Raw genomic sequence first — 11,588 nt, 5'->3', positions numbered from 1 at the left:
GCCATGGCTCACAGGCCCAGCCGCTCCGCGGCATGTGGGATCCTTCCGGACCGGGGCACGAACCCGTGTCCCCTGCATCGGCAGGCGGATTCTCAACCACTGCGCCACCAGGGAAGCCCCCCATGACTATATTTTTAATCAACTATTCAATTGCTTAAATTAGATAAATATTTTTATTGAGTTAATCCATTTGCTTTTAGCCCAAGGTATAAAGAAGGAGATTTAACTCTGTATGCCTTAAACCTCCATAATGTCACCAAGCGCTTGCAGTTACCACATCACTTTTTTGACAAGCAAGTGGACAAATACCTCATAAAACCTTCAGGACCCAATGGCTTATTTTCCAAGTGAGTAATTTTCTTGGTTCATTTCAAACTTTCACCAAAAGTGAATTTTATTGGTGTTTGTCAGAATACCATGTGTTGATAGGGAGCAAAAAAAAAAAAAAAAAAAAAAAAAGTCAACTATTTCAAGTTCTAACAATTCTTAATATTCAGGAAGTTATATATGAATACATACTAATATAAGTGTGATTCATTTTGAGAGTCCAAAGCAGAAGGATGGGACCACAAACTAGCAGTTATCTTAGGGAAATGTTTTCATTTCTGAGCAACTATATATATCAAGATCCACTCAATGCATTTAGATTATTTGCTCCAAAAAGACATAATTCTTGGTAACACAGTCACTAAAACAAAAATACCTATATGTAATTGCTATATAAAGGCATAGGAGCTGTTGTAAAATATTATATGGTAAGAGCTGGGTGTGAGTCTCTTATGGTATCAGAGTAGTTTTTTTATTGGTTAGAGTAAGAAAAAAGTGGTCAGAAATGTGCCTTTTAGGTGAATTATTTAAAGTTGGTTCTAATACATTTTAGTTATAAAAGCCTGTCATTGAATATGTCTTACAAAAGCCTGTAATCCAACAGAATACCCAAGAATGACCGTAGGCCTTGAAGAGTTAGGCACACAAACATTGTAAGATTTCTGTCTAATATGTATTGGAAGGAGACTTCCCCAGTGGTCCAGTGGTTAAGACTCCGTGCTCCCAAATCACGGGGTATGGATTCAATCCCTAGTCAGGGAACCAAAAATCCCACAAACTGTGTGGTGCAGCCAAAAAAATTAATTAATTAAAATAAAAATTCATTGTGTGTTGGAAGGGGCTCTTTCCATCATGACTATTCTCACATTAAAGCATAAAAAATTGAGATTACAAAATTCTTACTACCTCCTCCCATCTTTGCAAATGCTCTATGAGTGATGTTTCCAGTGACAGCATCAGAACCTGAAAAAGTACCATAAACATGCTTTCTCCAAAGTCCTAGCCCCCATAGACAAGCATTATTAACACTGGGTACCATTACTTTATTTTTTCCCTATCCTTTATTTTACTATAACTGTAATCATACAACCTCTAATAGGAAAAAGCGAAGGGGAACCCACAAGTTTCCCAAAGTATCTTTCCATATATAGCCTTTGTAGACTTCTAACTGGGCTGCATGTTTTATAAAATGCCATGGTTTACTTATTTTCCTACTGGTTAAACCTTTTTTTTCCCTATTGTAAATAATGCATATTTGGATAACAGATACCTTTCTCTATTTGGGTTTTGACCCTTTTTTTTCTTTAAATAAATTTATTTATTTATTTTTGGCTGTGTTGGGTCTTCGTTTCTGTGGGAGGGCTTTCTCTGGTTGCGGAGAGCCGGGGGGCCACTCTTCATCGCGGTGCGCGGGCCTTTCACTATCTCGGCCTCTCTTGTTGCGGAGCACAGGCTCCAGACGCGCAGGCTCAGTAGTTGTGGCTCACGGGCCCAGTTGCTCCGCGGCATGTGGGATCTTCCCAGACCAGGGCTCGAACCCGTGTCCCCTGCATTGGCAGGCGGATTCTCAACCACTGCGCCACCAGGGAAGCCCTGGGTTTTGACCATTTTTGAAGTGGCTATTTTTTAGCATATTTCTGTCTGGGGCTGATAAGAGAAAAGCTTTTCTGAAGTAGTTGAATAATAGTTGCAGAATTAGAAGTGTCTTAAGAGATCATTTTAGATGGGTATCGAAGGCCATTCCGCTCTGTTTGATTCCTCCTCTGTTGGATCTCACAGCCTCTGCTGGCAACTGCTCTCTGTGGCAAGGATAAAGTGAGCCTCTAAGCCTTTCATCTGCTGCTCTTAGTTCTATTCTCTAGAACAGAGGATGGAAACTATACCTCATGCCTGTGGACAAGTGGGTTTAGAGGTTATTTTTTTTTCTCTTTTTCTGGTAGGGGAGGTTGGCATACATTCTGTGTTAATTTTTATTTATTAGTTGTCAATGTTGTAAAAATTGACAACTACTAAAGTATCTGGATTTCTAGCTTTTCTTCGAAAATGGGTGCTCTGGCAGCTCTGGGATGTTTTCCCAATTCGATGGAGTTGAACTGGGGTTGTTTACTTTAGACAGGTCATTCAGCTTTCTGCTCTCCTTAGTCCCTACGTGACCCTGCTGTCTTAGCCTGTCCTACTGCACTGGCACACGTAACTTCCTTGGCCCTTGAGGACATTTGAGTTTGCTACTGTTAATCTGGAACAATGCTGAATGCCTCCTTTTCTCCAGAATAACTCTCAAATATTTGAAGGACAATTGGACTGTCTTCTCTCCAGGCTAAATATGCCCAATTTCTTCAATGATTCTTCTCTTTGCTATATTTATCAGACCCTGTTGCATTCTTATCACACGTTTCATGCTTTATACTTGGAAAATTGGTGACATTGTGCATAATGTTTCATTACCCTAAGTTCTCTTTGATGAGTCTATATTACTTATATTTTTCTCTCTTTAAAATGTTGCAAAAGCATCGCAGGTAAGTTTGATGAGTGCACAGTCTGAACACTTGCTTATGCTAATGACCTCAGAGGGTTAAATAATAATCACCTTTAAAACTTGTATAGTGCCCATAGAAGGTCCTGCATAGTAAGTTTTTAATAAATATTTGAAGTGAATATATGTTAACATAAAAACAGTATTTTATAGTTATCCCAGATAAATTTTGCCCAGCATCGCCAATTTTGCCAAATCTGTTGCTTGCTAATTCCTTCTAGCTCTATTTATCTGAAACGTGACAAGCATGTCTTCTATTTCTTGTCATCATGTTACTGACTTAAAAATATAAAACAAGATACTACCCTCAAAAAAAACCCTACCCTCACTGCCCAGCCTGATGAGGAAATATTCTGCATGCTTTAAGCTTATACTCAGTATATTGATAGCATCCTTTAGCTATATTTATAGGTGATTAAACAGTATAGCCAGATGGATTATCTTGCCCATGTTTCATCATCTTAACCCAGAGCAGTATTAATTTACAATATCAGACTTACCTTTAAACTCTGTGGCCTCTCCTAAAGCATTTCTGAAACATTTTTGTGTACCCTGTAATGGTCTTCAATTTCATGCTGAAGAGGTCTTACTATCACCATTTAGAGATGTTTTCAAGGCCTATTTTTGTCTGTGGTTTCCTGATGATGGTCATGGTGTTTCCTCTCACACCCCATCCAGGAACTGCTGTGATATAGGTGCTAAGACAAAGCTTGGGTGCATGTGGGCTGAGTGTAACAGCTATGCAGGCTTATTATCCTCCAGCACAGTCATGGTTATCTTATTACATCATTAGGCACAGAGCCCAGAGCTGGACATTAACCAAGGTTAAATGGAAACCAGTTTTTCTGCTGACTGATACTTAGGATAGAGTGTGAGAGATCTTTAAAAATGAAAACTTTAGGGGCTTCCCTGGTGGCGCAGTGGTTGCGCGTCCGCCTGCCGATGCGGGGGAACCAGGTTCGCGCCCCGGTCTGGGAGGATCCCACGTGCCGCAGAGCGGCTGGGCCCGTGAGCCATGGCCGCTGGGCCTGCGCGTCCGGAGCCTGTGCTCCGCAACGGGAGAGGCCACAGCAGAGGGAGGCCCGCATACCCCAAAAAAAAAAAAAAAAAAAAAAAAAAAATGAAAACTTTATAATAATGTTAAATTGGAAACAATCAAATGTCTAACATTAGACAATTAAGTAAATAAACTAATATGCTCATACAAGTGAATCTTGTGCAGCAATTAAAATGATGTAGTGGATGAATGTTTAATGGTGTGAACAAATGTTAGGATGTGTTACAGGAAAAAGAATCAAGTTTTAAGAGACTATATACTGTATGCTCATTTTTGTCTAAATGAAAACATGTATGTACATACATACATAGAAAAGAGATGAAGAAATATACATCAAAATCTTAAAAATGGTTATGATGAGTTAACAGGTTGCTTTTGTTATATTTATTTATCTGAATAATAATGATGATGATAGATAATACTTTTACAGTGCTTACTATATACAAGGTACTGTTACATGTATTATATACATGAGATAAACTCTGACAGTAATCTAAATTTTCAACAATAAAAAACTTTTTTTCATATATAAAAATTTCATAATATAAAAAGCATTTAAGAAAAAGATAATAGAGATAAAAGCATCATTTGGAATTATGGAAGTAACTATCAGCAGAACTAAAAGCAGACTAAAGCTTTTCTTCATAAGCTCTTGTTTATATGAGATTTATTGCTGTAAGCATGTATTAATTTGATTTAAATAATAATAAATATGCATAAGAAACAACACTTGTCCTTAATTTTTTTTCCATTTTTTGACTCAGTTTTGATTTTAAATTCCAACAGTGAGATGCAAAGAAAACATAATTTTTTTGGAATCTGTGGTTTAGCTAAACAAAATCATTTTTGCTTCACCACAGCAATATACATTCTACCAAAATAGCTTAACAATTTAAGAAAATGAATGCATACCTCCTGGGAAAAGGGGAGTAAGATGGTTTATGGACATAGTTACAAGTGGGAAATTGACTGTCATTTTGTATGTTAAATTCATGAAATTCACATTCTATTCTATATATTTGCTTTATATAAAAATGTTTTCAATTTCTTACCATCCAAAAACATGCTGCAGATCCAGAAGTATGTCATCTTCGTTCTTTTTATAACTCCATCATCTTGCCTAGTATGGATTACATGTGTTCCATTTTCTGTAAAGGGCCAGATAGTAAATATTTGGGGCTTTGCAGGCCATATGGTTTCAACTCTACCAGTGCAGCTTAAAGACCATCTAGGTCAAATACTTAACTGACATAGTGTTCAAATACTTAGTGTTCAAATTATATAATATAAACTGCTGCAGAAAAATGTTTTGGTCTTAAAAAGATCTCACAACTTTTATAGAGTGGAAGACACACAACTTGGCTAACTTGGACGTATCTTTCCCCTTTGCAGGTCTGTCCAGCTCAATGGTCAAACTCTGAAGATGGTGGATGACCAAACCCTGCCAGCTTTGACAGAAAAACCTCTCCGCCCAGGAAGTTCACTGGGCCTGCCAGCTCTCTCATATGGATTTTTTGTGATAAGAAATGCCAAAGTTGCTGCTTGCATCTGAAAATGAAAGACATATACTAGCCCAGAGACTGAATTTTTCAAGTGCATTGATAAGAGGAAAGCAAAACTCAGGCGGCAGGAAGGCAAGCAGATGCATTACAGATCAACTGGTGACTGCTTTAGGGCCACTAGGACACTCTCAGTGCTAGATTAGCACAGTATTTTGTTCTAAGTAGACCACTGTTAATAGTAATACCTAGTTCCAAACACTATGTTTGTATTCTGCATGTACTATTTTTATTTAAGATTATTAAAAATGTATATAAATACTCCCAATACAGCCAGGGGGCAAGTAAGTGAAGGATATATTATTAGTTTTAAGAAAGTGTTTCGTTTTTATTTAAAAAAAAACAACAGTTATTAGAAGATTGTCAGATTCTTTCCTCCATATGCTTTCCTCCCATAGGGCTGCTGTCAGAAAAAGTTTACTACCACAACATTCAAATCATCTATAAAAGAGAGACAATCTCTTTGCAGCTTAACAGAGAGCTAAATTCAGCTGCTGCTTCACTTCCCTCTGTTCTGTTTGTCTCTGTCAGCAATACTGTGTGAGAGGACAGATGGTTAGATGTGATAGCACAGAAAAAAAAAAAAAGATTAATGGCAATTTGGAGGGAAGGGATTATGTAAACTTCAAATGAAATAAAAAATGACTGTAAGTGAAATTGATTTACCAAGAGGAGAAAATTTAATTCAATACATTGTAACCATCTGTTAATGTTTACCTTTAATCTACCTTAAATTCTTGTTTTAGTTGGCTGCAAGTAACAGAAAACCCTGATTCCCATGGCTTAAACCACCACACATTTATAATCCCACATACCAAGAAGTTCAAGTAGGGTGAGCTCCATTGCTCAGTATGTCATCAAGGAATCAGTTTCATTCCATCTCTCTGCCCTGTCCCCTTTAGTATTGGCTTCATTCTCAAGCTGGTTTCACGAAGGCTGTAGCTATTCCATGGGCCCATTCAAACCTGGCAGCAGCCAGAGAAAGAAGATGAGCAATTTTTTCTGTCTCCTTCATAGACTTTTTTTTTTTTTTTTTGCGTTACACGGGCCTCTCACTGTTGTGGCCTCTCACTGTTGTGGCCTCTCCCGTTTCGGGGCACAGGCTCCGGACGCGCAGGCCCAGCGGCCATGGCTCACGGGCCCAGCCGCTCCGCGGCACGTGGGATCTTCCCGGACCGGGGCACGAACCCGCGTCCCCTGCATCGGCAGGCGGACTCTCAACCACTGCGCCACCAGGGAAGCCCCTTCATAGACTTTTGAAGGACCCTTTCTCAGAGGTTCTCTCAGCAAAACTCTCCTCATGTCTCCTCGTGTCATGGTCGCATGGCCATTCTCCCCAGTCACTGCCACCATCAATGAGATTCCTCCAATTGTCTCCTAATAATCTTTTGGAACGGAGAGGGTGTTGGGAAGTCTATAACACTGACCACTATTGTTCTGTGCTTTTATCAGTAACAGAATGTATTATTTTCTCCTGTGTCTTAATTCTTAGAAATATAATTCTCCTTATATTTATGCCTGCTATGAATATTGTCTCATTTATGTACATTTATAAGGAACTAAAGCTGAAACTTAAAGTTTGGATGCTTTAATATCCTTAAATTTTATAGGTAAGTGATTTTTATATTTTCACATTTGAAATAAAGTAACTTTTAATAACCTCAATATTGCATGATTATTCTTTTTTTTAAAATTTATTTACTTATTTTTGGCCGTGTTGGGTCTTCGTTGCTGCGCGTTGGCTTTCTCTAGTTGTGGCTAGCAGGGGCCACTCTTCGTTGTGGCACGCGGGCCTCTCACTGCGGTGGCTTCTGTTGTTGTGGAGCATGGGCTCTAGGTGCGCAGGGTTCAGTATTTGTGGCTCACGGGCTCTAGAGAGCAGGCTCAGTTGTAGCGCACGGGCTTAGTTGCTCCGCAGCATGTGGGGTCTTCCCGGACCAGGGATCGAGCCCATGTCCCCTGCATTGGTAGGCAGATTCTTAACCACTGCACCACCAGGGAAGTCCTTGATTATTCTTTCAATTAAGCTTAAGCCTACAGATCCCTTGTTTCCTTCACCACTTTGTTTACACCTCCTACCTTTATTTGTCCTTTCAGCCTCCCCAATACCGACCTGACCTTGAAGAAAAGAGATCATGAGGCACAAACACGATTTCCTCCCTCATCATGTAGATTCAATCATGATCAGTGTTCGGTCCTGTCTATTTTTCTTTTCCCTAGCCCCTCTGCCACTTAATAAATTCAAGGCCCATTTTTTCACTTGTATTATTGTAATAATTTCCTAATTGTTCTTCCTGACTTTGCTTAAAATTCTTAAATTTTGCTTAAATTTGCTTAAAGTTTGCTTAAAAATTAAAATGGCTCTCCATTTCCTATAGCATATAAGGTCCTCCATAAGCTGGCACCTGCTGTTTTCTTCAGCCTCAATTCTTGTTGCTTTCCCCATGAATTCTGTTCCCCCACCCACACATTGGTTGACCAGTTCGGACCTACAGCCTCTTTTATGTTTATTAAGACCCAGTTCAAACAGCAGTTTCAATGCCTCCCCTATCATTCAAGTAGCTTTAGTCATATTCTTTGCTCCTATAGCAGTTTGGACATTTACTGTGGCACTTATGATACATCTAAATTGTGTCCGTATATCTTTCTAACTTGACTCTAAGCTTATAAGAAAGAAGTTCAATATCTTAATCATCTTTGTATTCCCTATGCTTAGCATATTGTCTGGCACACAGTAGCCATTCAGATGTTTCCTTAATGACAGAGAAGAACGTTCAAATTTGAAACTAGCTTAGGTAGTTTGACTGTGAATATACAGAAAAACTGAGTGATGTTTCAAACCTCAAAAAGTATTGCCTGATAACTTCAAAAAATTTTTTTTAAATTATCACTAAACAGCTTTTACTGTGGTGGGTGGTTATATGAAGAACAGAGGCATAGTTATGTGAAGAAAGGAATGCTCTCAGTTGTATATTAATGAATATTAAATGCATTATTAATAAATAGGGGTTTTTCAAACTTTTATAGAGGAAGCTTCTTGCCTGTCACATTAGTGAGACTTTTTGAGCCCATATGATTTCATTAATTTATTTAATCAATCAAATATATTTATTTTCTGCAACTTATTATATTGGCTCAAAATTACGTCTGGGGCTTCCCTGGTGGCTCAGTGGTTGAGAATCCGCCTGCCGATGCAGGGGACATGGGTTCGTGCCCCGGTACGGGAAGATCCCACATGCCGCAGAGCAGCTGGGCCCGTGAGCCATGGCCGCTGAGCCTGCGCGTCCGGAGCCTGTGCTCCGCAAGGGGAGAGGCCGCGAGAATGAGAGTCCCGCGTACCGCAAAAAAAAAAAAAAAAAAAAAAAAATTACGTCTGTCTTTTAGTTTGGCCCTTGTGATTCACCTCATCTACATGATAATGGGAATTACCAAGTCCTGCTGTGAAACTTGTATGTTCAGGGCTTGTCAGTTCTGTAATTGCACCCATTTCTTTTCTTTTGGGCACGAACCTGTGTCCCCTGCATCGGCAGGCGGACTCTCAACCAATGCGCCACCAGGGAAGCCCTGCACCCATTTTCTTTTTTAAAACTTCTGATGTGTCTCATCAACCTATTGAAACACCTCATGGTTGACAAGTCTTTTAATTATCCTTCTAACCAGAATTTTGATGACCAACCAAACTAACATAAATACCCATCTATTTTATCTGATAATGCAATACAAAATCAAAGCAGTAGTATTCAAAATTAAATGGTAGTAGAATAAATTATTAGTCTCAACTGTAGAAGAAAATGTTACCAATGATGTGCAGACCAACTTACGTACTGTGTGCCTTAGAAAAATATAGTGTGAACATTCCCGTATTCACTCCATCCCTGGGTCAGAGATTTGTGGTTTTTTTCAAGGATAAGGTACTCCTGTCTTCTCCTTTTCCAATTTTATACCATTCTCAATTCTACAGACTTATGGGTTAGAAAGCCCTAGAGTAAGTTAGATACTTAAATATTTAACAGTATTTTTTAAAATATCTTCCCTATCATTGTCATTAAACGCTGTAAGTTTCTTTTTTAATATAAATTTATTTATTATTTATTTTTGACTGAATTGGGTCTTCGTTGCGTGTGGGCTTTCTCTAGTTGCAGTGAGCAGGGGCTGCTCTTCGCTGCGGTGCGCAGGCTTCTCATAGCAGTGGCTTCTCTTGTTGCAGAGCACGGGCTCTAGGCATGCGGGCTTCAGTAGTTGTGGAGTGTGGGCTCAGTAGTTGTGGTGCACGGGCTTAGTTGCTCTGCAGCATGTGGGATCTTCCCGGACCAGGGCTCAAACCCGTGTCCCCTGCAATGGCAGGCAGATTCTTAACCACTGCGCCACCAGGGAAATCCAAACACTGTAAGCTTTTATAACACCTTTGATTTAAGTTAAATTTGTTCCTTACTTTTATATATTTGATGATAGTCACTAGTTTTTAAATTGGTTCTTAGGTTACTTTATTAAATGCAACTTACATATTTATTTCAATTCCCATAGACCTTTCAAAGGACAATAATAAGGCTAGTTTATCTGATTCTGCAGCACTCCAAAATTAATAAGGCAAATTTGCATATTTAACATATTCTTCCTAAACACATTTTTTAAAAATTCTTATATATCTAATAAATCACACACAAATTTAGTAGATCAAGTTCCCTAAGCATTTCAACATCTTAAAAAACAAACAACAGTGATAGCAAACCTATATAAATACAATTTGTAGGGCTTCCCTGGTGGTGCAGTGGTTAAGAATCCGCCTACCAATACAGGGGACACGGGTTCGATCCCTGTTCCGGGAAGATCCCAAATGCCGCGGAGCAACTAAGCCCATGCACCACACCCACTGAGCCTGCACTCTAGAGCCCACGAGCCACAGCTACTGAGTCCGTGCACCACAACTACTGAAGTCCGCGTGCCCTAAAGCCCGTGCTCCGCAACAAGAGAAGCAGCCGCGAGGAGAAGCCCAAGCACCGCAACGAAGAGTAGCCCCCACTTGCTGCAACTAGAGCAAGCTGGTGTGCAGCGACAAAGACCCAACGCAGACAAAAATAAATAAATAAAATAAATTTATTTTTTAAAAAATACAATTTGTACAAAAATGTCATTTTCTCATGCCAAAGCTACAAATTTACTCCTCTAGCCAGAAGTAATAGAATTACCAATTCAGGTCCTCTACACCAAGTGCAGTAACAATTAGCTTTTGATTAGAGAGTCTAGAGGCAGGATATAGAACCACTAGTGTGTTGGGTTCAACCCCTTCCTATGCTTAAGTATCAGATGTTGGGGGTCATCTAAAGCAAAGGCTGAGACAAGGACTTGGGGTCTAGTAGTTTATTTGGGAGATGATCTCAGGAAGCAGGTGTGAGAGATCAGGGAGAGTGAGATGGAGGAGAAGGAAAAGCCAATACTGAGGTTTGTTGTTGAATTTGCTGCAGTAGGCAATGAGAACTCAGTTCCACCAGTACCACTGAGAAACATGGATGCCTTTCATAATTTTTCTCTTATTATTCTCATATTTCTTAGCAGCTATCATTTTATAATAAATTTCATAAAGAACACCAACTTCACATAAAATACTTTTAAGGCCTGAAGCATTATAGTTATTGATTCTACTATTTAAGCTCCAAAGGTACTTCTACAAATTTATTTTTATTTTTATTATTTTTTATTTTATTAAAAAGATTTTTTTACTAGAGTATAGTTGCTTTACAATGTTGTGTTAGTTTCTGCTATACAATGAAGTGAATCAGCCATATGTATACATATATCCCCTCCCTCTTGGGCCTCCCTCTCACCCCTCCCATCCCACCCCTCTAGGTCTTCACATAGCACTGAGCTGAGCTTCCTGTGCTGTATAGCAGGTTCCCACTAGCTATCTATTTTAAACATGGTAGTGTATATATGTCAATCCTAACGTCCCAATTCGTCCCACCCCTCCTTCCCCCATTGGTGTAAGTGAGGTGTTAAAGTCCCCCACTGTTATTGTGTTACTGTCGATTTCCTCTTTTATAGCTGTTAGCAGTTGCCTTATGTATTGAGGTGCTCCTATGTTGGGTGCATATATAATTGTTATATCTTCTTCTTG

General features: G+C 39.2%; 1 protein-coding gene and 1 long non-coding RNA gene across 2 annotated transcripts in view; one reads left to right on the top strand and one right to left on the bottom strand.

The window, feature by feature from the left end:
- HPSE (heparanase) overlaps positions 1–6,435 on the top strand; it is a 35,130-nt gene extending 28,695 nt beyond the window's left edge. The window contains exons 11-12 of the mRNA XM_024115414.2: positions 201–347; positions 5,310–6,435. Of these exons, the coding sequence (XP_023971182.1) occupies positions 201–347; positions 5,310–5,469 (307 nt within the window). The 3' untranslated portion in view covers positions 5,470–6,435. The remainder of the gene's footprint in view (positions 1–200; positions 348–5,309) is intronic.
- The window catches only part of LOC114486587 (uncharacterized), a 37,872-nt gene that overhangs the window by 1,099 nt on the left and 25,185 nt on the right, over positions 1–11,588 (bottom strand). The window contains exon 2 of the long non-coding RNA XR_003680580.2: positions 4,970–5,065. This is a non-coding gene — a long non-coding RNA (uncharacterized lncRNA). The remainder of the gene's footprint in view (positions 1–4,969; positions 5,066–11,588) is intronic.

The sequence above is a fragment of the Physeter macrocephalus genome, chromosome 7, assembly GCF_002837175.3.
Source record: "Physeter macrocephalus isolate SW-GA chromosome 7, ASM283717v5, whole genome shotgun sequence".
NCBI lineage: Eukaryota > Metazoa > Chordata > Mammalia > Artiodactyla > Physeteridae > Physeter > Physeter macrocephalus.
The sequence above is the reverse complement of the archived record's forward strand: the minus strand, read 5'-3'. Positions and strand labels throughout refer to the sequence as shown.